The 25,514-nt window shown below is 35.5% G+C and overlaps 3 protein-coding genes across 4 annotated transcripts; 1 reads left to right on the forward strand and 2 right to left on the reverse strand.

Moving 5' to 3' along the window:
• Positions 1–160: 160 nt before the first annotated feature.
• cldn15lb (claudin 15-like b) lies at positions 161–6,952 on the reverse strand. 2 transcript variants are annotated; one of them, XM_059533705.1, is made up of 6 exons: positions 6,823–6,952; positions 4,669–4,903; positions 1,627–1,791; positions 1,469–1,550; positions 514–624; positions 161–426 (listed from the first exon to the last, which is right to left on the reverse strand). In XM_059533705.1, exons 2-6 carry the CDS (start codon positions 4,886–4,888, stop codon positions 336–338), a joined length of 669 nt encoding a protein of 222 aa, XP_059389688.1. In that variant the 5' UTR covers positions 4,889–4,903; positions 6,823–6,952; the 3' UTR covers positions 161–335. The 2 variants fall into 2 exon arrangements, with proteins under 2 accessions (XP_059389688.1, XP_059389689.1); XM_059533706.1 differs by lacking the exons at positions 4,669–4,903; positions 6,823–6,952 and adding an exon at positions 3,126–3,450.
• Positions 6,953–8,443: 1,491 nt separating this feature from the next.
• On the reverse strand, positions 8,444–14,479 carry LOC132123358 (presenilin-associated rhomboid-like protein, mitochondrial). Its single transcript, XM_059533924.1, has 10 exons — positions 14,318–14,479; positions 13,362–13,563; positions 13,066–13,206; positions 12,949–12,997; positions 12,700–12,795; positions 9,944–10,093; positions 9,759–9,829; positions 9,576–9,677; positions 9,394–9,491; positions 8,444–8,630 (listed from the first exon to the last, which is right to left on the reverse strand). The coding sequence occupies exons 1-10, from the start codon at positions 14,389–14,391 to the stop codon at positions 8,516–8,518; spliced, it is 1,098 nt and encodes a 365-aa protein (XP_059389907.1). The 5' UTR covers positions 14,392–14,479; the 3' UTR covers positions 8,444–8,515.
• A 1,237-nt stretch (positions 14,480–15,716) lies between these two features.
• On the forward strand, positions 15,717–23,596 carry LOC132123357 (nucleotidyltransferase MB21D2). The gene is made up of 2 exons (XM_059533923.1): positions 15,717–16,005; positions 22,038–23,596. Exons 1-2 carry the CDS (start codon positions 15,771–15,773, stop codon positions 23,300–23,302), a joined length of 1,500 nt encoding a protein of 499 aa, XP_059389906.1. The 5' UTR covers positions 15,717–15,770; the 3' UTR covers positions 23,303–23,596.
• The last annotated feature ends 1,918 nt before the right edge of the window (positions 23,597–25,514 follow it).

Below are 25,514 nucleotides of genomic sequence, written 5' to 3' on the forward strand. Positions count from 1 at the left end.
TTTTAATTTCAGTGAAAGCTTATTTTATTTAATGTAACAAAAGTTTATTTTTTCAAAGGTTTTGGTTTCATTTCACTATATATTCCTTAAGTGAGTATTTCACATAAGAACTGAGTAAAAGCTGAATGAAATTCTCATCTGAAATGCAAAAATCTCTTTTCATATAAGCTCAGAATGTTATTTTACACTTTGATGTTATGAAATAATCCCTTTTTATGAAATCAACACTGATGAATCATGCAAAGTCATGTAAATAAGCTCAATGCATTGACTTCTAAAATGCAAGTACAATAAAAATACACACGTCATTGTACAAAAAAAGGAAAGGAAAACACTCAGACGTAAGCTTTGGAGACGCTGTTTTCAGACGGGGCTGATCTGTAGATCTTCTGCGGCTGTGAAGCGCTGTAGTTATAATTGTGACTCCTGAGAACCAGAGAGAATAACAGAAGACATGACTCGTGTTTGTCACAGATGAGTTCTTGTCCGTCTCGGACACAGGTAGAGACTTACCGTGTTTGTGCAGGTCTTGAGCTCTTGAAGGAAGTGCAGAGGATTGCTCCACCTAATATTTCCAGAGCTGCTGCCGCCCATCCCAGATACAGACCGGCTCCCAGTTCATACCTCAAACATCACATGTATAATGGCATTTACATCAGACTACAAGATGCTCCATGACCAAAAGTGTGTCGGAAACCTTCTGTGTTAGAGTCTCAAATCTGATCCTCAGGATCTTTTGAGGAGCGTTCGTTTCCAGAAGCTTTACTTTCACTGTTCCTCAGCGGAGGAATGATCTTCACAAGCCTCCAAGCCTCCTCACATCTTCTGAGGAGAGTTTATTTCTTCAGCTCTCCATCACTGTGTTATATGTGCGGATCATTTACATCTCATCTCATTACTGGAGATATAGAGCCATGACTGATCTTTAGATCAGTTTATGTCAGTATCTGCTCTACTGTTATAAAGATCTGATTGATTTACATCACCAGCAGCAGAATTTCATCATATAAAGATCAGCGTCTGCACCAAATGCATGTCTCTGAATAAAACCGAGCTGTTTTTCCTCCATATTCTCAGACTATATGAGCCATAAAAGCCTGATGGATCAAATATGATACTCAACAAAAAAACACAGAAATACACACTCTTTTTTAATATTTTTTCTTAAGATTCAATAAACTCTTCAATATCAAAACCTTATTATTTTTGACCCTGGAGCACAAAACTAGTCTTAAGTGTCAATTTCCCGAAATTGAGATTTATGCATCATCTGTAAGCTGAATAAATCATCTTTCCATTGATGCATGGTTTGTTAGGGTGCAAAAAAATCTAAATGTTGAGAAAATCATCTTTAAAGTTGTCCAGATTAATTCTTAGCAATGCATATTACTAATCAAAAACTATGTTTTGATATATTTACGGTAGGAAATTCACAAAATATCTTGTTTTTTGTTAGTCTTTTACTTACTTTGTTCCTCCATAAAAAGGATCATTAAACTCCTGAACGACTCGAGCGGCGTACCACGACACGGCCACCATAACACACACACCTGACAGAGAGAACAGACCGATGTGAAGATGAATATGTTTAGATCATTCAGTCCGAGTGTGTGTTATTACTCTGACCTGACAGGATGAACATGATCCCTGCGGTGAGGCTGATCTTCCCTTTCGTCTCCTCAGATGTGCTGCCCAGTTTAGTGCACTTGAGTCCCATCGTGGCCAGAATAACAGCCAGCAAACCCAGAATGAGAGCGATTATCATCAGAGCCCGACAGGCCTGGATGTATCCTACAACACACACAACACATACTCAACCATCACATCATAAACACAGCCTACAAGCTTCATATATCTTTACAAATAGGTGCATGTACAACAGTAAGTATCCAAAATGTCATATTTGAACATTACCATTTAAGGGAAATATCACAGTTCTCTCAGAAAAAAGGTTACTGTTCTAGATAATATCATTAAGATACAAATATGTACCATTTAGAGATAAATTATACAAAAATGTACCTTTTAGCCTTTTGTACCTTTTTTCTTCTCTGAGAGTTTAAATAACAAAGTACCATACTATTAAATCCAGGTCATATTTCACCCCAAAAGCAAAAGAAAAAATATAATTTATAATTAATTATATTTTGCATGAAAATGAAGCCTGTTCTTGAGACCATTATGATTACTTTAATTCCAACATTGCTTTTTTTCATTTAAATTAATTATGTTAAAAAAACATAAAATGTCATTATAGTGTTTGTTGTACCACCTTTCAATTATTCAGGTAATAATTTATAAGTTATTGTTTTAAATTGGTTGAAAATTATGACAAAACAGACTTATTATTATTATTATTATTATGCAAAATATAAATAATTATACACAAATTATAAAAAAAAGTCCTTAAATTTTTCTTTGATTTACAAAGCATGACAGTTCAAAAGTTTGGGCTCAGAAATTAATATTTTAAATCAGCAAGGATGCATTAAATTGATCAAAAGTGACAGTAAAGGCATTTATAATGTTATAAAAGATTTCAAATTCAAATAAACGCTGTTCTTTTGACATTTCTATTAATCTGTGAACGAACAGCACAACTGTTTTCAACATTGATAATAATGAAAGTGAAAGTGAAAAGTGAAATAATAATCAGAATAAATAATAACCAGGAAAGAAAATACAGCTGCACATCACAGAAATAAATTACACTTTAACAGAGATTCACACAGAAAACATTTTTTTTAATATTGAAATAATATTTCACAATTTTTACTGTATTTTTAATCAATAATTTTCAAAAAGATTAAAAATCTGACCCAAAACTAATAAATGATATAAGTTCAAGTAATATGGTATGATGCAGTACTACAGTAGATATCAAAAGCATTAACTTCACTTAAATTAAGTATTTATGTCTGGGTAATATTTGTAAATAAAATGAATATTAAATATATTTTTTTCATTTTAAATTATTTTGAAAATTGTTTAACAATGTCGAAATTGACAAATCACATGACCATAGTTGGTGTGTTTGTGAGGTGGTTGTGTGTGTGTGTGTGTCTCTGTGTGTGTGTGTGTGTGTGTGTGTGTGTGTGTGTGTGTGTGGTGTGTGTGTGTGTTACCAGCCAGAGAAAACAAGGACTCAAACTTCTTGCAGTTGGTGACGCCGGTGCTTGCCTCAGCACACGAATGCCACAGGTTCTGATAGTACCACAAAGACGTGATCACCTGATCCGCAAACGTTGACGTGCGCCACGAATCATTCACCAACGACACGAAGGAGAGCAGCCAGCCTCCCAAACACATCAAGAACCCCAGCAGCTGAACCCCAGTCGACATGATCGACTAACACCGGTTCAAATCCACACAATATCCAAGAAAACCCTGTTCTGAATCCACAGCTCCTCCAGCAGACAGACCGAGCATCGGACCCGGATGAGATGTGTTTGACTGTGTTATAGATTCAAGAGTCATAAAACCATAAACTCTGCTCCCTCCTATGTGACTTTTACTAGATAACACCGTGGAAGTCAATACTGGAAGTGTCATGTGACTTAAGAGACAAAAGTCTGAGTGTGACCTCTGTAACAGAAGGCCTTGACCTTTAACGAGGTCAAACTGGGGTCACGCTGTGTGTGTTGCTTTAAGAAATGGAGGGTCAAACGAAATAATCAGTGACCATTTGATTCTAAATGAACAATAATTTGTCTTTGCATGAACACATTATATAAATAATGCACAGTAGATGAAACAAGGGTCATGTTTAACTAGAAAAGTTTTATAAGTCTGTGATGAACTTTGAATGATGGCTTAACAAAGCCTTGTCTGAAAGATTGAGAAGTCTTAAGATGTATTATTTAGCCTATATACTATTGTTATTTTAGTATCACTGATATACCATCCTAGCTTTTGAATTTTGTTACAGTTTAGTAATTTTGCTTTGTTTTTATTATTTTTGGAAAATATGTCTATATTGTTTTTAATTTGAGTTATTTGAAGAAAAAATGAGAATTGTTGCTTTGCTCGAATAATTGTAAAAAAAATTGTATTGTTTAGTTTTGATGAACTAAAATCCTGATTATAGTATCCATTAATATTTTGAATAATTTTTTATTTTTATATTTAATATTTTCATTTTAACTTTAGTTTAAGTTTTAGCAATTTTGTTAAATTGGTTTTATAATTTTTTCGTTTTTTTTTAAATACATTTATTTATAATATTTCAGTTTTATTATTTTAATACTTTAACTTAAACTTGTGTATTTCAGTTATGTCACCATTATTTATTTCAACTTTAATTTAATGAATGAAAATGGTTTTCATTTTAGCTAACATATATGCACTTTTTTAAATTTAAATCCGGTTCCTGTAATTAAAATTTCAGTTTAGTTTGTTGTAGATTGTGTCCAATTCAAATTTAACTCATAAATGGAAAATAATTCAATTCTTAAATTCTGAATTCTGCCCCAAGAGTACATTTAAAACACATCTGGAGAAAACTCCACTGTATTCTAGAGTAAAGGCGTGTGTGAGTGTTTTATCAGTTTTTATAACCTCGTTTTGTCACAGCACTGAGCCTCAGAGATCCAGTAAAACCGTGATGATACTGTATCACTGAAACCAACATGCATTATGACGTAACACTAGCGAAGGTGCATGTCTCACCTGGAAGTCCCAGAACGGTTTTGAATCTCTGACAGTGAATGGCTCCGAGCGAGTTAGACGCACACGACATCCACAGGCCTTCAAAGCGAAAGCTGGCCGTCACCACAGCCTCTCCATGACTGGCTTTCCTCCAAACGGCTGAGTTGATGGAACTGGACTCCAAACACCAGCCGACGATTCCCAGAAACATTCCCATCAGCTGAACCACCATCGATGCCATCCTGAGCGAGGGATTCTGAGAAGAGACACATTTATCAAACTTTATGCACAGACAAACTCGGTTTTTTTTATAAGAAAGGTCACTGTCTGATGCTCCAGAAGGAAACCTGATGCATTAAGAGCCAGGGGTTGAAAACTTTTGAACAGGATGATGATGTGTACATTTTTCTCATTTTGTTCATACATCATATCTGCTCATTTAGTGTTGCCCTTCAAAAGCTAGAGTTACATGTTTCCCGGAAGACCAAATAAGGAAAACTGACCCAGTGTTCAAACTTTTTGTGATATTGGTGTCCCTCAGTTGTCGTCTGTGTGAAAAAGATGACTCTGAAAATCATCAGTGTTGTGCTAGTTACTAAGAAATAGTAATTAGTTACAGTTACTAGTTACCTCATTCAAAAAGTAACTCAGTTACTCTTTTGATTACTTACACCAAAAAGTAATGCATTACTGTTAAAAGTAACTTTTTGGTTACTTTTTTAACAGAACGTTCTTTAATGTTCCCATTAATGCTCTTTTATACGTTATGGTCTATACAAACACAAAACTGACTTAAACAGAAAGTAATTTTTAAACACTATTTTGATTAAGTCAGACCAGCACAAACTGAATATTGTATATCACAAGGATTTCTGAAATAAATAACAAAACAAGCAGAATAATATATATTCAGAATCAAAGACTAAAGTGGCTTCTGCATCATAAAAGCTGTTGTGTTGAGCCCTTAAAAATGTTCCTTTCACAGCTTATGAAAACTATCAACAATGGACAACATAACACAAAACATTTTGAAATATTGAATTGTTGACAACCATAAATTATATGCATTAAAAAAAAAAAAAAAAAAAAAAAAAATATATATATATATATATATATATATTATTTATTTATTTTTGCATATGTTTCTTGAAAACAAATATATTCATTGGATAAAGCCAGGTTTAAAATGATTGTGATTTTGTTGATATATCAGAGTTAGAGGTTTATTGAATTTCAGAATATACTGTCAACGGACAGAAAAAAATAATAATATTTAAGGAATGAAATGATATAAAATCAGTATGAATAATTTATGAACAAACCCCTCTATAAAAACCTTCAGAATATAGATATGAATAAAACTTCTAAGTATGGTGTATGTTGGTGCATGCAGTGCTTTTGCATAAACTGTAGTGTATTGCCTTCATCAGGAGTAAAATATCAAGAAATTTGATAGACATGTTAACACACTTTCTCAAAAATAACATCCAGTGTTTTAATACCCTTCTAAGTTCAATACAGAACCATAAACTCTTGCAAAAAACTAGGCTCTTCAGGCAGATGTGATTCTAAATGCAACTATTAATATAATTAAAGATCATTTAAGCATTTCTAGAGTGCACACGTGTTCTATTCCTGATTCATCAAACATTGGACTTTAAACTCTTGTGAAATAAATAAATTTATTAATTAATCTATCTAATAAAATGTATGAAAAAACATTTAACATCCTCACTCATAATAACGAATATTTTATAATATCACTGAGATTTTTATTCAGATTTCAAATTAAATGTTACGTTTGTTTTAATTTTCAGTAAACTTCTTGTGATTTTGTCTTTTTTTTAAATAGTTTTTCTATCCATTTTTATTGCGGTTTTAGTTATTAAATCAGGTTAAACTAAATGAAAATGAGAAATATTGCCTTGCAACTGGCTGAAATAAAATCAGTTTTTAAAATGTTATTTCAAATAACAAAGGATTTTTATGATTTGAAGATTACCTTAGTTTACTTTACTATTTAACTAGAACACAGAAGATGTGAGAACTAAAAACATATTGGGAAGTTAACACGAACTGCTTCAGCATAATTCAGTTTGACTTCAGATTAAACCTAAAGTACATTCATAAACTTCTACTGATCATTCTATTGAGGGAAATTGATATTATACGCACCTCTGTGGCTCCCAGTGAATTATGACCTAATAATGAAGAATAATTAGAAGTTTCCTCTGAAATTGTGACTTGCGAACACGGTTTTCAGTCTATTTGAAAGACGGGTGAGTGTCACTGTGTTAACATTGGCTTGAGGTCAATAACCCTGAAAAATCAAACCCTCTTCTAAACAGAAAAAGGGGACAAAGAGAGAGAGAGAGAGAGAGAGAAATGGACAGATGGCCTTCTTTCCAGATGAGACTTGATTCAGAGTGTGTTTCACACACTTCACAGGACACGGATTACAGCATTATCAACCGTGAACAAACACAAAGTCAGACTTTATTCCACTCAAGTATTTAAAAATGCATTAAGAAAGTATATTCGTTTTCAAAAGTTTGGGGTGTTTTTGAAAGAAGTCTCTTCTGCTGATGACTGAAACCAAAATTGAAAAAAATGAAATATTATTTTAATTTAATATAAGTGTTTTCTGTAAGAATAGATGTTAAAATTGAATTTATTCCTGTGATGCACAGCTGTATTTTCAGCATCATTCCTCCAGTCTTCAGTGTCACATGATCTTCAGAAATCATGAAAATGTGATGATTTGCTGCTCAAGAAACATTTCTGATTATTATCAATATTGAAAACAGTTATTTTTTGTGGAAACCAGATTTTTATGATTATTAACAGCATTTAAATTTTTAAAGAATAGCATTTATTTGAAACATTTTTGTAACAAATGTCATTGCAGTCACTTTTGTTTATAAATTGAATGTATCCTTGTTGAAAAGTATTAATTTCTTTCACAGGAAAAATGAAAATCGTACTGAACACAAACTTTTGAACTTTTAATCAAACCTTTTTTACTACAGAAAAGCCAGTTTGTCAACAAAAGTCTAATATACTAACATTGAGCTTCACTTTATTTTTGCTAAATATATTGATTTCTTGTGTGTTTTGGGGAAAAGTATGATCTGGATATTTCTTCATGAAACTCAAACGGTGTAATTAATTAAAGAAAAACCAGTAGACAAAAACCGAGTGGTGTATGTGACTCAGAATGATGCGATGGAAGTAAACGAGTGATAACTGGGAAACAGGAAGAGACGAGCGATACAGTGACTTCATTAAAACACGAGGAAGTTAAAAACAGACACATTGTTCAAGAGTATAAATATATGAAAAAATATGGCACAGGTGTGTGTGTGTGTGTGTGTGTGTTTTAGAGAAACATGGTTAATCATTCACATCAACAAGGACCAAAGTCTCATCTGAAACTTAGAAAAGAAACAATGTAAGCAAAACATATTACACACAATTATAGCAAATAAAACAAAAGCTGACACCTGATCATTTCTAACAACAGATTTTAAATTATTTTATTCAACATTTAAGTTTCTGTACATTGTGTCAAATGTTATTGAGACGTAAAGCGACCTCAAAGCTGTATGATGAAGCTCCGCCCCTTTAGATACATATGCATTTCTTAGCAAAGAGGGCGGAGCTACTTGGACTCAAATTTAAAATAGGAGGCGGGGCCTAATGACATCACAGCTGTACTAGCATTAATCCCTGTGACTGAAACAGACCTCACTCTGTGCCTCTCTCACAAAATAATCAATGCAATCCTGTGTCTGTGTCCGCATCCATTTCTCAATCTTGTTTTTGTTCTCCATGTCACCTGCTCAGCGTCTACCCATAATGCATGGTTCTATTTCGAGCTGTTGCCACCAGCGCCCCGTCCTCTTGTTCTGAAGTCATGCCACAACTTCACCAGCGGCTCTCTGTTCTTCCAAACGAGCTCGTGACCGTAAATTATGTACCAGCTAGAGGAAGAGAGAGAGAGAACTTTTGACACATTAAGCACAGTGAATGAACATGCTTGTCTTTGCATGTTTACAGCTGGAATAAGATCCATTCAGAGGTCAACCGAGACACATTACAATCACACTTACTGTTGAAAATGAATCTCAAATACAGCCCATTTCAAGGCAAGGGTCCCTGAGCGATTTATTATATTTAACTTAAACTAATACCATAAAAATATACATTGTAGTTAACTACAACAGAATAAATTTAAACTGAAATAAAATATAATTGAACTTATTTTATTTCAGCGACTTGCCAAGGCAACATGTCTCTTTTTTTAAGCGAAGCTTTAAGTACTAAACAGAATAAACTAAAAATAACGATTACATTTAATTAAGACTATATACACATTAAAAAAAAGGATAAAAACACAACATGATTACTAAAACAGAAAAACTAAAAATTTGATCAAATTACTTGCCATTTTTATTATTATTTTTTTGTTTGTTTTTCAATATTTCTATTCAACTTAAAAAAGAAAATTACGTTTTAGTGAGTTTACTACTTCTTAAACTTTTCTTTAGTTAGTTGCAAAGGCAACGTATCTAATTTTCACTTCAGTTTTTTTTTAGGTTTTTCATCTAACATTAATATTTTATTTCATTTTCTCTTTAATTAGTTTAACAAAAAACATATTTAATAGTTCTAGTTATCAATAACTATACTTTCTCCTTTCAGCTAGACAGATGTAAATGTAAGTGAAAGCAGAGTGTTACTCACATGCCGAATAAAGCTCCTCCTAAATGAGCTGCGTGATCGAAAAAACGCCATCCCAGAATCAAGCCTGTGGTATCCAAGGCAACGATGGCCTTAAGAGCCTATTGGCAGGAGAAGATCATGAGAATGTGGCCATAATTGCTAAACAGAAACTCTCTCTTACACACACACACACACACACTCACGTTTCCGGCGGTGAAGGTGTACATGGGGAGGAAGATGATGGCCAGCTTGGCTTCAGGCATTTTGGTGCAAACAGCTGCTAGGACAGTCATAATGGCCCCTGACTGACAACGCAACAATCTGGTTAAGACACTCACATGAACACTGATGAAAACCTGAAATGTTTAATCTGAAAACACACTCACTGCCCCCAGTGATGGACCAAACCGACCCATCGCCGTTTTACTCATATAACTGACAAACGTAGAAATCACACCTGAGAACAAGGGCACAGAAAGATGAAATCCTATAACATTGATGAATTTATAGGAAGTAGGATGGTTTTGGAAATCTGAAAACTAAATCTGAAAACTGAAAAATAGATAGAGACCTGCGGAGAGGTAGAGCGCCATGAACTGCTCTTTGCCCATCAAGTTGACGATGCTCGAAGAGAAACTCCAGAGCACGTACATGTTGGCCGCCATGTGAAAGAGAGAATAGTGACTGAACGTGGACAGCAGCATGGGCCAACACAGCGCCTCTGAAACCAGATAACAGTCCAGATTAAATTACTGCATAAAATAGATCAGAATCTAGATTAAATTACTACATAAACCAGATCACAGTGCAGATTAAATTACTGCATAAACTAGATCAGAATCTAGATTAAAATACTGCAAAAACAAGATCAGAATCCAGATTAAATTACTGCATAAACTAGATCACAATCCAGATTAAATTACTGCATGAACAAGATCAGAATCCAGATTAAATTACTGCATGAACAAGATCACAATCCAGGTTAAATTACTGCATGAACAAGATCACAATCCAGATTAAATTATCAGAATCTAGATTAGATTACTGCATAAACAAGTTTAGAATCCAGATTAAATTACTGCATAAACTAGATCGCAATCCAGATTAAATTACTGCATAAACAAGATCACAATCCAGATTAAATTATTGCATAAACAAGATCAGAATCCAGGTTAAATAACTGCATAAACTAGATCACAATCCAGGTTATATTACTGCATGAACAAGATCAGAATCCAGATTAAATTACTGCAAAAACAAGATCAGAATCCAGATTAAATTACTGCATAAACTAGATCACAATCCAGGTTAAATTACTGCATGAACAAGATCAGAATCCAGATTAAATTACTGCATGAACAAGATCAGAATCCAGATTAAATTACTACATAAACAAGTTTAGAATCCAGATTAAATTACCACATAAACAAGTTTAGAATCCAGATTAAATTACTGCATAAACCAGATCACAATCCAGGTTAAATTACTGCATGAACAAGATCAGAATCCAGATTAAATGATCAGAATCTAGATTAGATTACTGCATAAACAAGTTTAGAATCCAGATTAAATTACTGCATAAACTAGATCGCAATCCAGATTAAATAACTGCATAAACAAGATCACAATCCAGATTAAATTATTGCATAAACAAGATCAGAATCCAAGTTAAATAACTGCATAAACTAGATCAGAATCCAGGTTAAATTACTGCATAAACTAGATCGCAATCCAGATTAAATAACTGCATAAACAAGATCACAATCCAGATTAAATTATTGCATAAACAAGATCAGAATCCAGGTTAAATAACTGCATAAACTAGATCAGAATCCAGGTTAAATTACTGCACAAACAAGATCAGAATCCAGATTAAATGATCAGAATCTAGATTAGATTACTGCATAAACAAGATCAGAATCCAGATTAAATAACTGCATAAACTAGATCAGAATCCAGATTAAATTACTGCATAAACTAGATCAGAATCTAGGTTAAATTACTGCATAAACAAGATCAGAATCCAGGTTAAATTACTGCATAAACTAGATCAGAATCTAGATTAAATTACTGCATAAACTAGATCAGAATCTAGATTAAATTACTGCATAAACTAGATCAGAATCCAGATTAAATTACTGCATAAACAAGATCAGAATCCAGGTTAAATTACTGCAAAAACAAGATCAGAATCCAGATTAAATTACTGCATAAACTAGATCAGAATCCAGACTAAATTACTGCATAAACTAGATCAGAATCCAGATTAAATTACTGCATAAACTAGATCAGAATCTAGATTAAATTACAGCAAAAACAAGATAAGAATCCAGATTAAATTACTGCATAAACTAGATCAGAATCCAGATTAAATTACTGCATAAACTAGATCGCAATCCAGATTAAATTACTGCATAAACTAGATCGCAATCCAGATTAAATTACTGCATAAACTAGATCAGAATCTAGATTAAATTACTACATAAACTAGATCAGAATCTAGATTAAATTACAGCAAAAACAAGATCAGAATCCAGATTAAATTACTGCATAAACTAGATCGAAATCCAGATTAAATTACTGCATAAACTAGATCGCAATCCAGATTAAATTACTGCATAAACTAGATCGCAATCCAGATTAAATTACTGCATAAACTAGATCAGAAACTGTCATGATGATGCCACCAAAACTTTGACTTTGTCATCAAAACCTTGTACTATTTATATACTATTACTGTATTTATTAAAGTTTTTAATAAGCTTTTTATTTTTAAATTTTAAGTAATTTTGTTATGTGCATTTGTAATTTTTATTAGTTATGTTTTACATTTATATTTAATTTTATTTCTATTTAAAGTTATTTCCAGTTATTAATTTTAATGCTTAAATTAAAAAATATTTCAGTTAGTTGCCAAGGCAAGATTTTCATTGTTTATAGTTTTTACGTCTAATATTTATATTTTATTTCAGCTTCACTTTCCATTAGCTATTTTTTTTTTAAATTTGTTTTAGGTTTAATGATAATATCCCTTGTTTGCGGTTGCTAAAAGGAACAATTATGCTACGAGGAATCTTGTGCATGTTTACTGTACCAGAAATTAAAGCATAATACAAATTATTATATATACAGTTTCTTTTAATTCTTTATTATTAATTTAAGAATATTTTTAACACCAAAGAAGACTGAAAACATACTAGACTGTACAATTAAGTGTATAATCCTAATTCATAAAATTTTGAGGCGATGTAAACAAGACTGAGCCTGAAAGAAATTTTTTATTCAAATGCAGCATATTATGAAAGCCAAACAGATGAGTTGACTCACTGGAGGAGGGGTCAGATGTGAAGTACTTGAGCATGGTGCGCTGCAGAGAAGGAACTCTCCAACAACAAAACACCAACGCGTTCGCTGCAATGATGCCTGGCAAAGACAGAGATTTGTTCAGAGGGAACAGTGCACAGAGAGACAGATGGACAGCATCTGTTTATTTAATAAAACTACATTAAATACATTGTCTCCTTAATCTATACTGCTCATCTGTGTGATACGAATGCTTGTGTCATTCAGACTGACCTGTGACTGTTTTCTGTCCATCACTTAAACTGTTCCACCACTGGCTCACCTGCAGAACAACATACATCTATTAATCTCCAATCGAAAAACAGAAACGTCAGTTAAACGGACACACACCTGCTTGCCCAAATCGCCTTGTTTCTGAGGCCGTTTCTTCTCCAACCAATCTGCTTTAACATCATCGAAGTAACCCTGTACTCTAGATTTTAGACTTTCGTATTGCCATATCGCCGCTCCGCCGAACGAACAACCTGTAAACTGAGCTGGAGTTACTACGATATTCTGAAAGATCACACAAATATTGGACCTTGTTCTTTTAATAACGATATTTTAATGGTCCTACTGAAATACCAGTTTAAGTATAATGACATTTCATGAATGAGGCACACCATGTGTCAGTAAAATTGACCTACCCCTATAGTGAAGACCAATGGTTTGACCAGTCTGCCAAATGACCTGGTGGGTATGTGAGGGGTGGGCGGGTCTGGAGCAGGAGCCACGCCCTTTTTGTGGAGGATTTCATTTTGCTCCGCCTCTTCTGGCACACCCTTCTTTGGCTCCTCCCTCTTTGCTACTTTGCGAAAGCCAGACCTCTGCTGCGTCTGTAGAGTGAATCTATTTGGAGCAAAACAATGATAAAATATTGCATTCATATCGATTTTCAAAAGGATGGGATGAGGAAAAAATAAAAACAGTCACTCAAAAATGTTATCTTAATATTTAAAGACTTGTTTGATAAAATTGACTTAAAGAGAACTTATAAACAATATATTTAAAGCATTTATTTTATATAATATAATGTGGGAGGGAGTTGATTTGACTGGATAATTCAATGTACGATATAAGATGTAATGTATTATATTATAATATAATAATAATGTGGGATGAAACCATTTTTTTATGTTTAATTAAAAACACAAACAAAACAAAAAAACACTGCTGTACAATTCTCGTGACTCTCTAGGACAATAATTATTCAAAAAAAAAATACTTTACACTTTGGTTAGCTATAACTGGCTCGTTTAGAAAGGGGGCGTGGCCAAGTGCACCCAAAAGCCTATAAATAAAAATCGTGCGACAGGTGATTGTTAACAAGCATGCAAACGTTTTTATTTATTACAAATCATAAGGTCCATTCTTATTTCTAGCTCTCCGTAAATAATGTCTACATCTATAAAGGTTTTGAACAGAACTAAAGACGGGTTTATAATCGAAACAGTTGATCATTATCGTTATGTCTCTAACAACATTTATCCGTTTGAACACTTTAAGCAGAAGCTTTGATGAATTAAATTAAAGCCACTGGAGCTGCTGTGAGTGACGTGAGGCGCTCAGTAAATAAACGCGAGGTCAGGGGACTGTTTGTTACCTGCTGGTCAGGTAGTGTGTGCTGCTTATGTCCTCTGAAACCCATCTGAAAACTGAAGCCCTCAACGCCATCATCACTGCTGCTGATGCAGAGGCTGCTTCCGCTTCCGGCTCAGAGCGCGCACACAGCGGTGTCTGCTGGAGGAGGACGCGCACAGCATTGACAAGACTGAGAGCTATTTTAAAAGAAAAGAAAACGTGCACTTTAAATCTAATCATATATATTTACAATCAAGATTTAAAATGTTACAAAATGTATAAAAATTGCGTTTTGATTTATTTCCATGCTTACATGTTTGTTTGTTTTTTTTTAAGCAGATTATGCTCATTTTTATTTTGTTTTTATTCATTTAGCTTTCTTTTTTTTTGTCAGAGTTAATACATTTATTTATTTCCATGCTTACATATTTGTTTATTTTTTAAGCAGATTTTGCTCATTTTTATTTATTTTTAAAAGGTTTCTTTTTTTGTCAGAGTAAATTAATTTATTTGCAAGTTTGCACATTTGTTTATTTTATTCATTCATTTATTTCAATCAATTGCAGCACAGTTTAATTTAATTATTTATTATTTTTATTTATTTTAATACATTTTACTTGTTTATTTATTTATTAATTAAATTATTTTATTTGAATTCTTGCTGATTTATTTATTTATTGGCAGAGATGATATATTTATTCATTTAATTATTTATTTGCATTCGATTGAATTTCTTTATTTGTATTTATTTATTATGATTATTCATTTATTTACATTATTCGTTTTTTGCATTTTATTCATTTATTTGCAAGTTTGTGATTTTTAAAGTAATTAATTAGGCTATGTGCCACAGTTTGCAAATTAATTTTTTTATAATATTTTTATTATTATTAATTTCTATTTTTGTTAGAGTTAATTAATTTGCATTGCTTGCACAGTTGTTTATTTCACTAATTTATAACTGTAGCAGGTTACATTTAATTTGTATTATTTTACGATTTTTTTGTTTATTTATTTATTTAATAATTTATATATTTTGAGAATTTGTTAATTTTTCATTCATTAATTATGTGGCAGAGTATGCACATTTGTTTGTATTATATATGAAAAAATTGCAGTAATTTATATTTTTATCAGAAGTAAGTTATTTTTGTTGCATGCTTGCATATTTATTTTAGTAATTTTTTATTATTGTAGCAGGCTTTGATTTTTTTTTTTTTTTAATTGTATTATTTTCTTTATTCATTATTTTTTGTAATTTATTAATTAAAGGTTTATGTGGCAGGATTTTATTTGTACCTATTTTTTTATTATTATTGTTTTAGTTTTCAAATATGATGTTAGTATATTTTTAGTTATTTATTTGCAGAGGCGGTGTTTCAGCACGTGAATGACTAGTAAAGAACAGAAATCAGCGGTGCGCATCACAGAGAGTACAGCGCGTGCGCTCCGCTGCTTCGGTCCTTCTCGCGAATATGGCGGCGCCTGGGCTCTCCAGCCGGGCCGGTTCAGCTGGCAGTAGCCCCACCGCCACCCCGAGCAGCACCAAACACGTCCCGCACTCCCCCGAGCTGGACTTCAGGTCCGGAACCAGGATCGAGGAGCTTAACCGGCTGATCGCCGAATTCAGCAAGTACGAGCAGCGCGAGTACGACGACCAGCGCGCGCTCGAGATCCACACGGCCAAAGACTTCATCTTCTCTATGCTCGGTGAGAAAGAGCTCTGCTCCGACACAAAGCAGTACATGCATACCATGCATCTGAAAGGGAAGTGCGCTTTTGCGCGTGCAGTGCGTCTATTTGTCTTTGTCACGCGCTTCGGTCTGTTTGGGTGTGTTTGCAGCTTCAACACCCTCAACTCAGGTTTGCGCTGTTATTCAGGTGCTTTATGTGCATGAGCTGACAAATTAAGGTAATCTGCTTGCTGTTCAAACAACAGTTAAGTCCATAAAATTATATTCTGCCATCTATTTACTTACATTTCTTGCTGCCATTGTTTACTGGCTGTATGACTTTCTATATTCATTGGGAAACAAAGGGAAATACACAATTTCCAAGCCTCTCTGTATCCATTTAGTGAAAGTGGAAGGTCAGCAGTGGCTGTCAAGCTACAGAAAGAGCAAAAATGCACGTTTGAAGCCATAAAATTAAACTTAAAGATATACATTTTCACCTTTAATGACATGTAGCTTGCTTTGGTTGATTATCGGAAGGAAAAACTGGGGGCAAATATGAAAAGTTTAATAAGGAATAGAATTAAATGGAAATTAAAAACTTTAACAAAATCACAGACATGCAAGCAATAATTTAATGAATAATGAAACGGCCAAACATGAATAACTAGCAAATCTTCATACCTTTAATAAATAAATGAATAAATACATTTTAAAATGTGAATGAACAAAAATAAAATTACACAATAAAGTAAAAACAAATGCACAAACCCTGTTAAAATATTAACACATTAATATTAATAATAATAAAAATAAACAAGCTTTAAGCATGCAAATAAAACTAAATGCTGTTTTTTTGCAGCCTATGATTGTATACTATAAAATGAAAAAAATACTGACCTGTTCACTGATTTATGACTTAAAAATAGGCATCACATTAGGTTTAATATTATTTATGTTAAACACTGTCCAAATGCATGAAAAAAGATGCATGCATTCAAGATTTCTGTATTTGAAATGTAGGTCTGAATATGTTTTGAAGTGAAAATGGTTGTAAAAAATGTAATGTGTAACCAGACCAGCAGGAATAAGTGCCACCAAATTAGTAGTAATGTGGTGCCATTAGAAAGAGCATCACTGCATAAAAATAGCACATAAAAGCTGCATTTATTCCTTAAAGAGTTAAACTCTCAGAGACGCTGAACAGAAGCAATGCACTGTGAAGCAGAAGATCTCAGCAGAAGGGATCTGTCCGGATGCATGAGTTCAGGAGCAGTGAGCGTGTTTGAGCCTCGGGGCCAAGCACTGACTCTCTTTCTCACACGGGTTTACTCATGCATGCACTTATACACTCATCTGTGCTGCATGGAGAACAGAAATCACTACTGACAGTTTTTACTTCTTTAAGTCACATTATGAAAGTAAAGTGGGTTGCGATCGCTGCTGGGTCATTCTGTGTCAAATCTGTATAAAGAAAAAAAGAAATATGATGAAAGCCAAATTATTAAATACCATTAATTAATATTTACTGCTTAATACACTATTTGTATAGGATGGTCAAAATGTTGATTTTCACCTGAGATTTAGAGCCAAATTACAGGAGGGTAAAAATGACTAAAAAGATTGCAACATCATGTTATTTTTACACACAGTTTGTTAGGTCTACAAATCCGTTGACATCAGAAATCTATGTGGCTTTCTATGCTAATGTTAAAACGTGGTAAAAAGCATTTTTTTCACCTCAAAAGGTTTGCATGCCTGTAGCTCAAGAATTATTAAAGATTTCTGAATATCCTTTTACATTTTAGTTCTTAACACATTTTTCTTTTGCAGTCTTAATTCTAAGGCCAAACATGATTTGATTACAGAGATATGGGGATCTCAAAAGTGGCTCAAGGAGTGACATGTTAAACTGTGCACATTTTCAGTAGTCAATAACCATATGTGCATTTCTTTAAAAAAGGAATGTCTGAAGAACATCAGAACATACCCATCCGAGTCCCAAAAAAAAAAATATTTTCCGAAGTATGCATGCTTGTAACTCAAGAAGTATTAAAAGGATCTCAATATAATTTCACATTAAACTTTTCTTTTCCTTTCCTCATTTTTCAGTCAGGGATCTCAGTGCAACTCCATGTGCAAATAATCATTTTGATCCCCTTCTACAAAATAGTGGATCACTCCATAATATTTAATATTTTGTCTTTCATCTTCATTTATGTATTTCTTTAATGAGAAAAATGAATGACCAGAATGACCCTGTAGCATACTGAGCTTGAGTTTACTGCACTCTTATTATGATAGATGCTCAAATTGTGGGTCTGAATGTGTATTTCTGAATGTGGAACTTGCTGTGGGCTCAAATGTAAAAGGCACACACACACACACATGAATCACTAAGTTGTTTTGGGTTTTCTGAGCGTCTCTGGAGGTTCTGCTGCTGCTGACGGGAGATTTTAATACCCCCGAGTCACTGGCTGAATCACGAGCTTGAGCCAGGTGTGACTAGGGATTATTTTCTTCAGGAGTCTGTGGACGGTTTGTCAGGTCTGGAATGTTCTTGTGTTTGTGTAGGAATAGTTTTCTAGACGGTATTGCATGTTCTCTGTTGCTCTTGTGGTTATAGATTAACCTTTGTGTCAATTGCTTTATTATGAAATGTAGTTTTGTGTAGCAACCCTTTGTTCCCTTAGCTTAACAATTTATGTAATATACTTTTCACATTAAGTTCGTGAGATTTGATGTGGAATTAATGATACTAAAGTAGGCTTTTAAGTGGGTTTCATGAGATTCAAAAAAATATATACATGTATATTATTTTTATTTTTTGTAATTTGACTTCTGATCATAATGTGATGTGCTTTGTACGTTCAATTAAAGTCATTAATTAAAGTGCAAAATTAATTATGCAAGAGAAAATGGGTCTCTTAAAATGAACAACTAAGTTTCCTTTTTTAGAATTTTTTTATTTTTTAAATGCATACATCAAAAATAAACATTTAATTATTACCCAATGTTTCTCTGTCTGTACTTGTACTGTGAACAATGACAATAAAGTTGACAGATGAATTAAGTGCATTTAAGTGCCATTCAGTTGGGGTTTTAAATAAAGCATTTTCTGAGATGCACATTAAACACATAAAACATAAATTTTAGGGATGTAGGCGTTTTCCGCAAATATCACATTCGAATATTTGAGCTCACAAAAAAACGAATATCCGTTTATTTAAATTAATTTTAATGAGACAGACGTTATTTTTCAGCAACATTTATTGTTTCCGTCATTTTGAACAAGCTTACACAAACTAAGCTTGAACATTACACGTCGTGTTTTGTAGCTGAAAACCTTTAACAATGCGTGCAAACAAACAAAAGTAGATTAAAAGCAACAAAAAAAAGTGAACAAGAAAAAACATAAAGCAGCCTGCAGCAATTAGGCTATTGTAGAACGTAGCCTACACTTAACTTGAAAACTTTTAAACTGTCAGCAAATCTTTTTTGCTTTCTTTTCTATTGTTTTACAATGTTCTTGTTAAGAAACACTGGCATGTAAACATGATCGGGGGAAAGTCGGCTCCTGTCTGTTAACAATAAGGCCGGCCGCGGAGAAAACGCGCTCTGACGGCACAGACGTTGGCGGGACTCACAAATAACGGTGTGCTAAGCGAATAAGTTTTGTGAAGCGCTTCGTGTTTTGTTTCACCACTGAATGAGATCCTCATCTGGTGAAATACATGGCTCCAGCAAGAACTGTTCCCACTCGTCTCGGCTGGACTCTCTGTAATCATCGCTGGAGTACTGGCTCTGCCTTTTCCGACGAGTGGCCATTGCATCCTCTTCATCGTTGGTGACGGCGGATGCATCCGCACCACTCGCATCAAGGAAAATGTTCTGATAATGTTCAAAAAAGTTTTTTTTTCTTACTTCTCTAATGTATTCATCGAGAAATCTGAGATATTTGTGCAGAGGGTCTAGGGCAGATGCGAGAAGAGGAGTTTTCACTGCATTCTCCAAGTTAGCGGTGTTTATTCGTCGCTTGAGAGATGCCGCAACAATGTTCTTGAATTCGGTCACTTTCTGTGATTCTCCACGGCATATTTGAAGTACTGTAGAAGACCGCAGTTCTTAGGGGCCGTTCACATATCGCGTCTTTTGCGGGCTCAAGTTCGTTATTTCCAACGTAGGCGCGCGGTATGCGCGCTCATAATGGAAGCGACGCGGTCGCGATGCACACGTGGTGCGACGCGCCCGTTTTTTCAAGGTGCGTCCGCACCGCGTCGAGTTAAAAACATCTCAACTTTTCCGAATGCCGCAAGCGCACCGCAGGTCATGTGACAAAAACTAAACATTCAGCTTCATCCTTTCCCGTAACAACGTTAAAAGCTCAGCCAAGATGAAGGAACAGCTGATTATAGCTGTATATGGATTGCCATTTTGAAATAAATTTAGTAGCAGTCGAGCTACTGAAAGCGATTTTTTTTTGTGCTGCAAATCCATTTATCCTTTGCTGAAATTTCCGCGTCTTCATGGAGAGAGCGCGTCATTGTTGCTTAGCAACGGCAGACGCCTCAGGAGCGCTTCTGCCTGAGCGCCTTGGAAAGAAGGAGAAAGCGACGCGCCTAGCGTTTTCCACGCGTTTTTAGGCGCGATATGTGAACGGCCCCTTATTCATTCATTAATTATTTTTTGCTTGCACCTACAAATATGCCGTGGAGAATCACAGAAAGTGACAAAATTAAGTTTTATTGTGAACTTTTTTTTTTTTTTTTTTTGTGAAATTCGAATATCATTTTTATTTATCGAATAATTAGAACAGAACGAATATTCGACTATCCGTGCACACCCCTAATTAATTCATCTTTTAATTATTGAAAATTAACTTTTTGGTAAACAAAGGGGAATTACTATTAAAAATAAAACATGGAAGAAATGTTGTGTGATTAAACCTTAAAAAAAAATTTTTTTTTTTTTTTTTTTTTTTTTTTTTAGTAGGCTATGTACATTCTGCTGAACAATAGTCTTTAACCGGACTTCTATTTTGACAGGTTGACGTACCTTTACAGTTCTGTGTATGTGATGTGACGCTAGTTTTACTCAAATCAAACGGTCAAATGCTCATGAAGTGACTGTCAGAGCAGTTCTGGAGATGTTGTTCATGTGTTCACGTCTTATTTGGAGAGACAGCAGACGCTGAAATCACCGGAGCGTCACGCGCGCTTCAGTGTGTGTTAATAAAGGAAGTCGGGCTTCTGCTCCATTCATTAACACAGACATGCAGAACATGCAGGATTCATATTTAAATAGACTGTTCTGGCTTAATATTTACAGTTATTAGTCAATAGCGTGATTTGATGTAAGTACAATGACCTATTTTTGATTAATTCATTAAAAATTTGCCAAATTCCGTGCCATTCCCTCCGCGTTTTCGGCTTCGCGAAAATCATAGGGCCCTTGTTGTGCTATGCCAGCTCTATCTTGCAATTGACACATGCCACGATGTTCTCTTTACGTTTGCCCGCGCCTTTAGATCAAAACACTGCTGACTCCTTGCTGTATGTGATTTCGGACTCAGCGCTTGTGTCTCCTTCCGCTTTGTGGATGCCGTAAACGCGTTGTGTCACATTAAAATCATTGCGAAAGAACCTGACGTGAGATTTAAAATAAATTAAAAGAAGCTTCGAGGCAGAGGAATTTGCCTCGATCATTTTTTGTAATCGAGTTACTCGAGGAATCGTTTCAGCCCTACATGAATGTTTCTTCTTCTTTAATTATTATAAACCATAAAATATTGGTTGGATTAATTTTATGCATGCTCTTTATATTCATTAATTTATTTAAAATGCAAATATGTGTAAGGCAACAAACAAGATTTCTTGAATTAACATTATTTAGGATAGAATTCCAATAACATTTCCCACTTGGAATAGCTTTCCTTTTGTCATGAAAAACATCTTACTGCATTTTTGGTCAAATACATTCCGTTTTACAAGGAAATATAGTCAGTTTTATCTACTTTATAGAAGTACACAAAATCTGTCCATCTCTAATGATGTCATGTCCTGTTTTCAGGCATGGTGCAGAAGTTGGACCAGAAGCTTCCGGTTGCCAACGAGTACCTGCTGTTGTCCGGCGGGGTCCGGGAAGGTGTGATTGACATGGATCTGGATGAGTTAACGGTGTACGCGCGGGGAGCTGATTACGACATGGACTTCACGTTACTGGTTCCCGCACTAAAACTCCACGACAGAAACCAGCCGGTCACGCTAGACATGCGTCAGTCGGCGCTCTGCCACTCCTGGCTCAGCCTGCGTCTGTTTGACGAGGGAACCATCAACAAATGGAAGGACTGTTGCACTGTTGTAGACCATGTTAACGGTGCCACCAATTACTTTTTCTCACCCACACTGGTGGCCGACTGGTTCTACGAATCCATTAGTATGGTCCTGGCGGAGATTCAGAAGAAACCTCAGCGCGGTGTCCCTCGGGTCGAGAAGGTCGAGCGCAACGCAACCGTCATCTCCATCATTTTGGGCGTCGGAGGCAGTCGGATGCTGTACGATGTGGTTCCTGTAGTCTCGTTTAAAGGATGGCCAGCGGTGGCCCAAAGCTGGCTAATGGAAAACCATTTTTGGGACGGGAAAATCACGGAGGAGGAAGTGATTAGCGGGTTTTATTTGCTGCCTGCGTGCTCTTCAACAGGCCAGAAGGAAAACGAATGGCGCTTGTCATTTGCGCGCAGCGAGGTGCAGCTGAAGAAGTGCATCTCTGCGAGTCTCATGCAGGCATACCAGGCTTGTAAAGCTCTGATTATTAAGCTTCTGTCTCGACCCAAAGCCATCAGTCCATATCACCTGCGCTCGCTCATGCTTTGGGCCTGCGACCGCCTGCCACATACATACTTGGCGCAGGAAGATTACGCCGCGCACTTTTTGCTCGGGTTGATCGATGACTTGCAGCACTGCTTGGTGAATAAGACCTGCCCGAATTACTTTATCCCGCAATGCAACATGCTAGAGCACCTCAGCGACGACATGGCCATGTTGCATGCACGCAAGTTGTCATCTGTTCGCTCCGACCCAGCAGAACACTTGCGCAGCGCGATCGAACATGCAAAAGCCGCATCACGACTCACGCTTGAGCTCCATTGGCGTGGAGGAAGCTCAAACCTGTCATCTCCTCTGTCCAACACCGGAGCTGATCAGCAACCGGACGACCGGCTCGCGAAGAAACTCCAGCAGCTGGTCACGGAGAATCCTGGGAAGTCTATCTCAGTCTTCATCAATCCAGACGATGTCACGCGACCTCACTTTCGCATTGATGACAAATTCTTTTGAAGCCACGTCTATTGATCTGACTGGGAACAAGCTCACTTTCGCATCAATGATACATTTTTCTGAAGCCACACCCCTGATCTGATTGGGTGCTGACTGCAGATGGTGTCACATGACCTCACTTTTGCATCAATGATAAAGTCTTCTGAAACCACGCCCATTGATCTGATTGGGAGCTGACGACTTCAGCTTTAATTATAAATTCTTCTCAAGCCACACCCTCTGATCTAATTGGGCGCTGACTGCAGACTACCTCACTGTAGCATTAATCATCAATTCTTCTCAAGCCACACCCCCTAATCTGATTGGGCGCTGACTACAAAAGACCTTACTTTCGCATTGATGACAAATTTTCTGAAGCCACGCCCCCAATCTGATTGGGCGCTGACTACAAAAGACCTTACTTTCGCATTGATGACAAATTTTCTGAAGCCACGCCCCTTGGGTCTGATTGGGCGTTGGCTGTAGGTGACCTGACATTTGCAATGTTGACGTTCTTCTGAAGCCACACCCTCTGATCTGATTGGGAGGTTATTACCTCACTGTAGCATTAAGGATAAATTACTCTCAAGTCACACCCCCTAATCCGATTTGGCGCTGACTTCAGATGACGTTACATAAACTCAATTTCGCATTGATAATGAATTCTTCTCAAGCCACGCCCTCTGATTAAATTGGGTGCTGGCTGCAGACGAACACACTATAGCATTAATGATAAATTCTTCTGAAGCCACGCCCCTTAATCTGACTGGGAGCTCATTGTAGAAGACCTCACTTTCGCATCAGTGACATTCTTCTGAAGCTATGCCCCCTGATCTGAATGGGCACTGTTTTGTTATTTCTTTCTGTTTTTAATGAGTCCCAGAAGCAGGAAGCTGTGTGTTTTGCACAGAGCCGGAGATGTTAAACGCTTCAGGCTCTGAATATGATGTTAAAAATGGCCATGATCCTATTTTACTGCTGCCAGTTTGAAGTAGTGTTCTCGTATCTGTTCCTCCCCATTATGGATGCCCAGCTTTTACGGGAAGGATAAGAGAGAGAGCGGAAGATTTATGGAAGGATGTGGGTGAGGACGGTTTGTGAATGGCTCACATGGAAAACAGGAAACCCATAACTCCACTCAGAAGTGCAATTAGACAAAATGTGTTTATACGCTTTACTTGTAAGTAACTGTAACATGATACTATAAACACGCTATTTTAGACACCATCGTTTCACAGTCACAATTACAGAACAACTTAATTCACACAAACTGCACATTAAGACTCCAAACATACACACAAACACACTCCCTGTGATGATGGATGTTTGTTTCTTTTAACACACAGTCTCTTGGGGTGAATCTCATGAAAACATTTCCGTGTAACGTTTTACATAACCCCCACCCCCCCACCCCAAAAAATATGTATAATTATATTTTGCATTTAGATTTTAAACTCATTTTTTAAAACTCTCATTAGATTCTCATTACTGTAATCGTGTTTTTAGCCTAAATTTAAAGATAGTACATCAAACAATATTGCAGTTTTTTTTGCATTGCATTGCATTAATTAGAGTTGCAAGGGAAAATGTGCTTGTCATGAAAAATCTTGATCCTGTAGGCTTTTAGATTGCTTTCATGAGATTCACTCTTTGGGGAAAAAAAATTCTACACAGAAAATTTGTCTGTTTATATATATATATATATATACTGTATGCTGCTAAACATGATAGGTGCATTTGATAATTTGTTTTTGTAATAATTTGAGTATTTTGATTTATTATGTGATGTAACTGCTGTATTTCACCTGCCCACTTTTCCCAGTTAGACCAATCAGCCTCAGCCAATCATGTAATCTTTCCATGTGATTGGTGGGAGGGACGGATGAGAACAGACCAATCGTGAATCATCAAGCTCTACAGGGACCAATCGTAATGCCTTATCACAGAAATCAACCAATGGGGTGTTTTTATTCTGATTAAGTGGATCCTAAAGACTCTTTTACAGCCCCACCTTGTGTTTCTTTTTATATCTGAATCAGGACATATCAGAACTAAACAGAATGTGTTTCTTCATTAGGTTAATGTCCAGGAGAATTGTGTGTACATGTTATTCTTATGCTTGATAAATATTTAACATGCCAGTGGGCTTAAAGACACCAACAAAATAACATATCTGCTCTGGATCAGTATTGCATTGCATTTTAAACCTGTGTTTGGTAAATAAAGCTGTACA

This window comes from Carassius carassius, chromosome 41 (assembly GCF_963082965.1).
Source record: "Carassius carassius chromosome 41, fCarCar2.1, whole genome shotgun sequence".
NCBI classification, from domain to species: Eukaryota; Metazoa; Chordata; class Actinopteri; order Cypriniformes; family Cyprinidae; genus Carassius; species Carassius carassius.

Excerpts from the sequence above, each read along its gene's own strand:
- cldn15lb (XM_059533705.1), bottom strand. The coding sequence starts at position 4,888 with ATGGCATCGATGGTGGTTCAGCTGATGGGAATGTTTCTGGGAATCGTC. Across the intron at positions 1,792-4,668 it reads AACCGTTCTGGGACTTCCAG|GATACATCCAGGCCTGTCGG; the intron begins GTGAGACATGCA and ends TGTGTGTTGTAG. Across the intron at positions 427-513 it reads TCAAGACCTGCACAAACACG|GAGTCACAATTATAACTACA; the intron begins GTAAGTCTCTAC and ends TCTGGTTCTCAG.
- LOC132123358 (XM_059533924.1), bottom strand. The coding sequence starts at position 14,391 with ATGATGGCGTTGAGGGCTTCAGTTTTCAGATGGGTTTCAGAGGACATA. Across the intron at positions 13,207-13,361 it reads CATTGGTCTTCACTATAGGG|TTTACAGGTTGTTCGTTCGG; the intron begins GTAGGTCAATTT and ends ACTCCAGCTCAG. Across the intron at positions 9,492-9,575 it reads ACACCTTCACCGCCGGAAAC|GCTCTTAAGGCCATCGTTGC; the intron begins GTGAGTGTGTGT and ends TCCTGCCAATAG.
- LOC132123357 (XM_059533923.1), top strand. The coding sequence starts at position 15,771 with ATGGCGGCGCCTGGGCTCTCCAGCCGGGCCGGTTCAGCTGGCAGTAGC. Across the intron at positions 16,006-22,037 it reads CTTCATCTTCTCTATGCTCG|GCATGGTGCAGAAGTTGGAC; the intron begins GTGAGAAAGAGC and ends TCCTGTTTTCAG.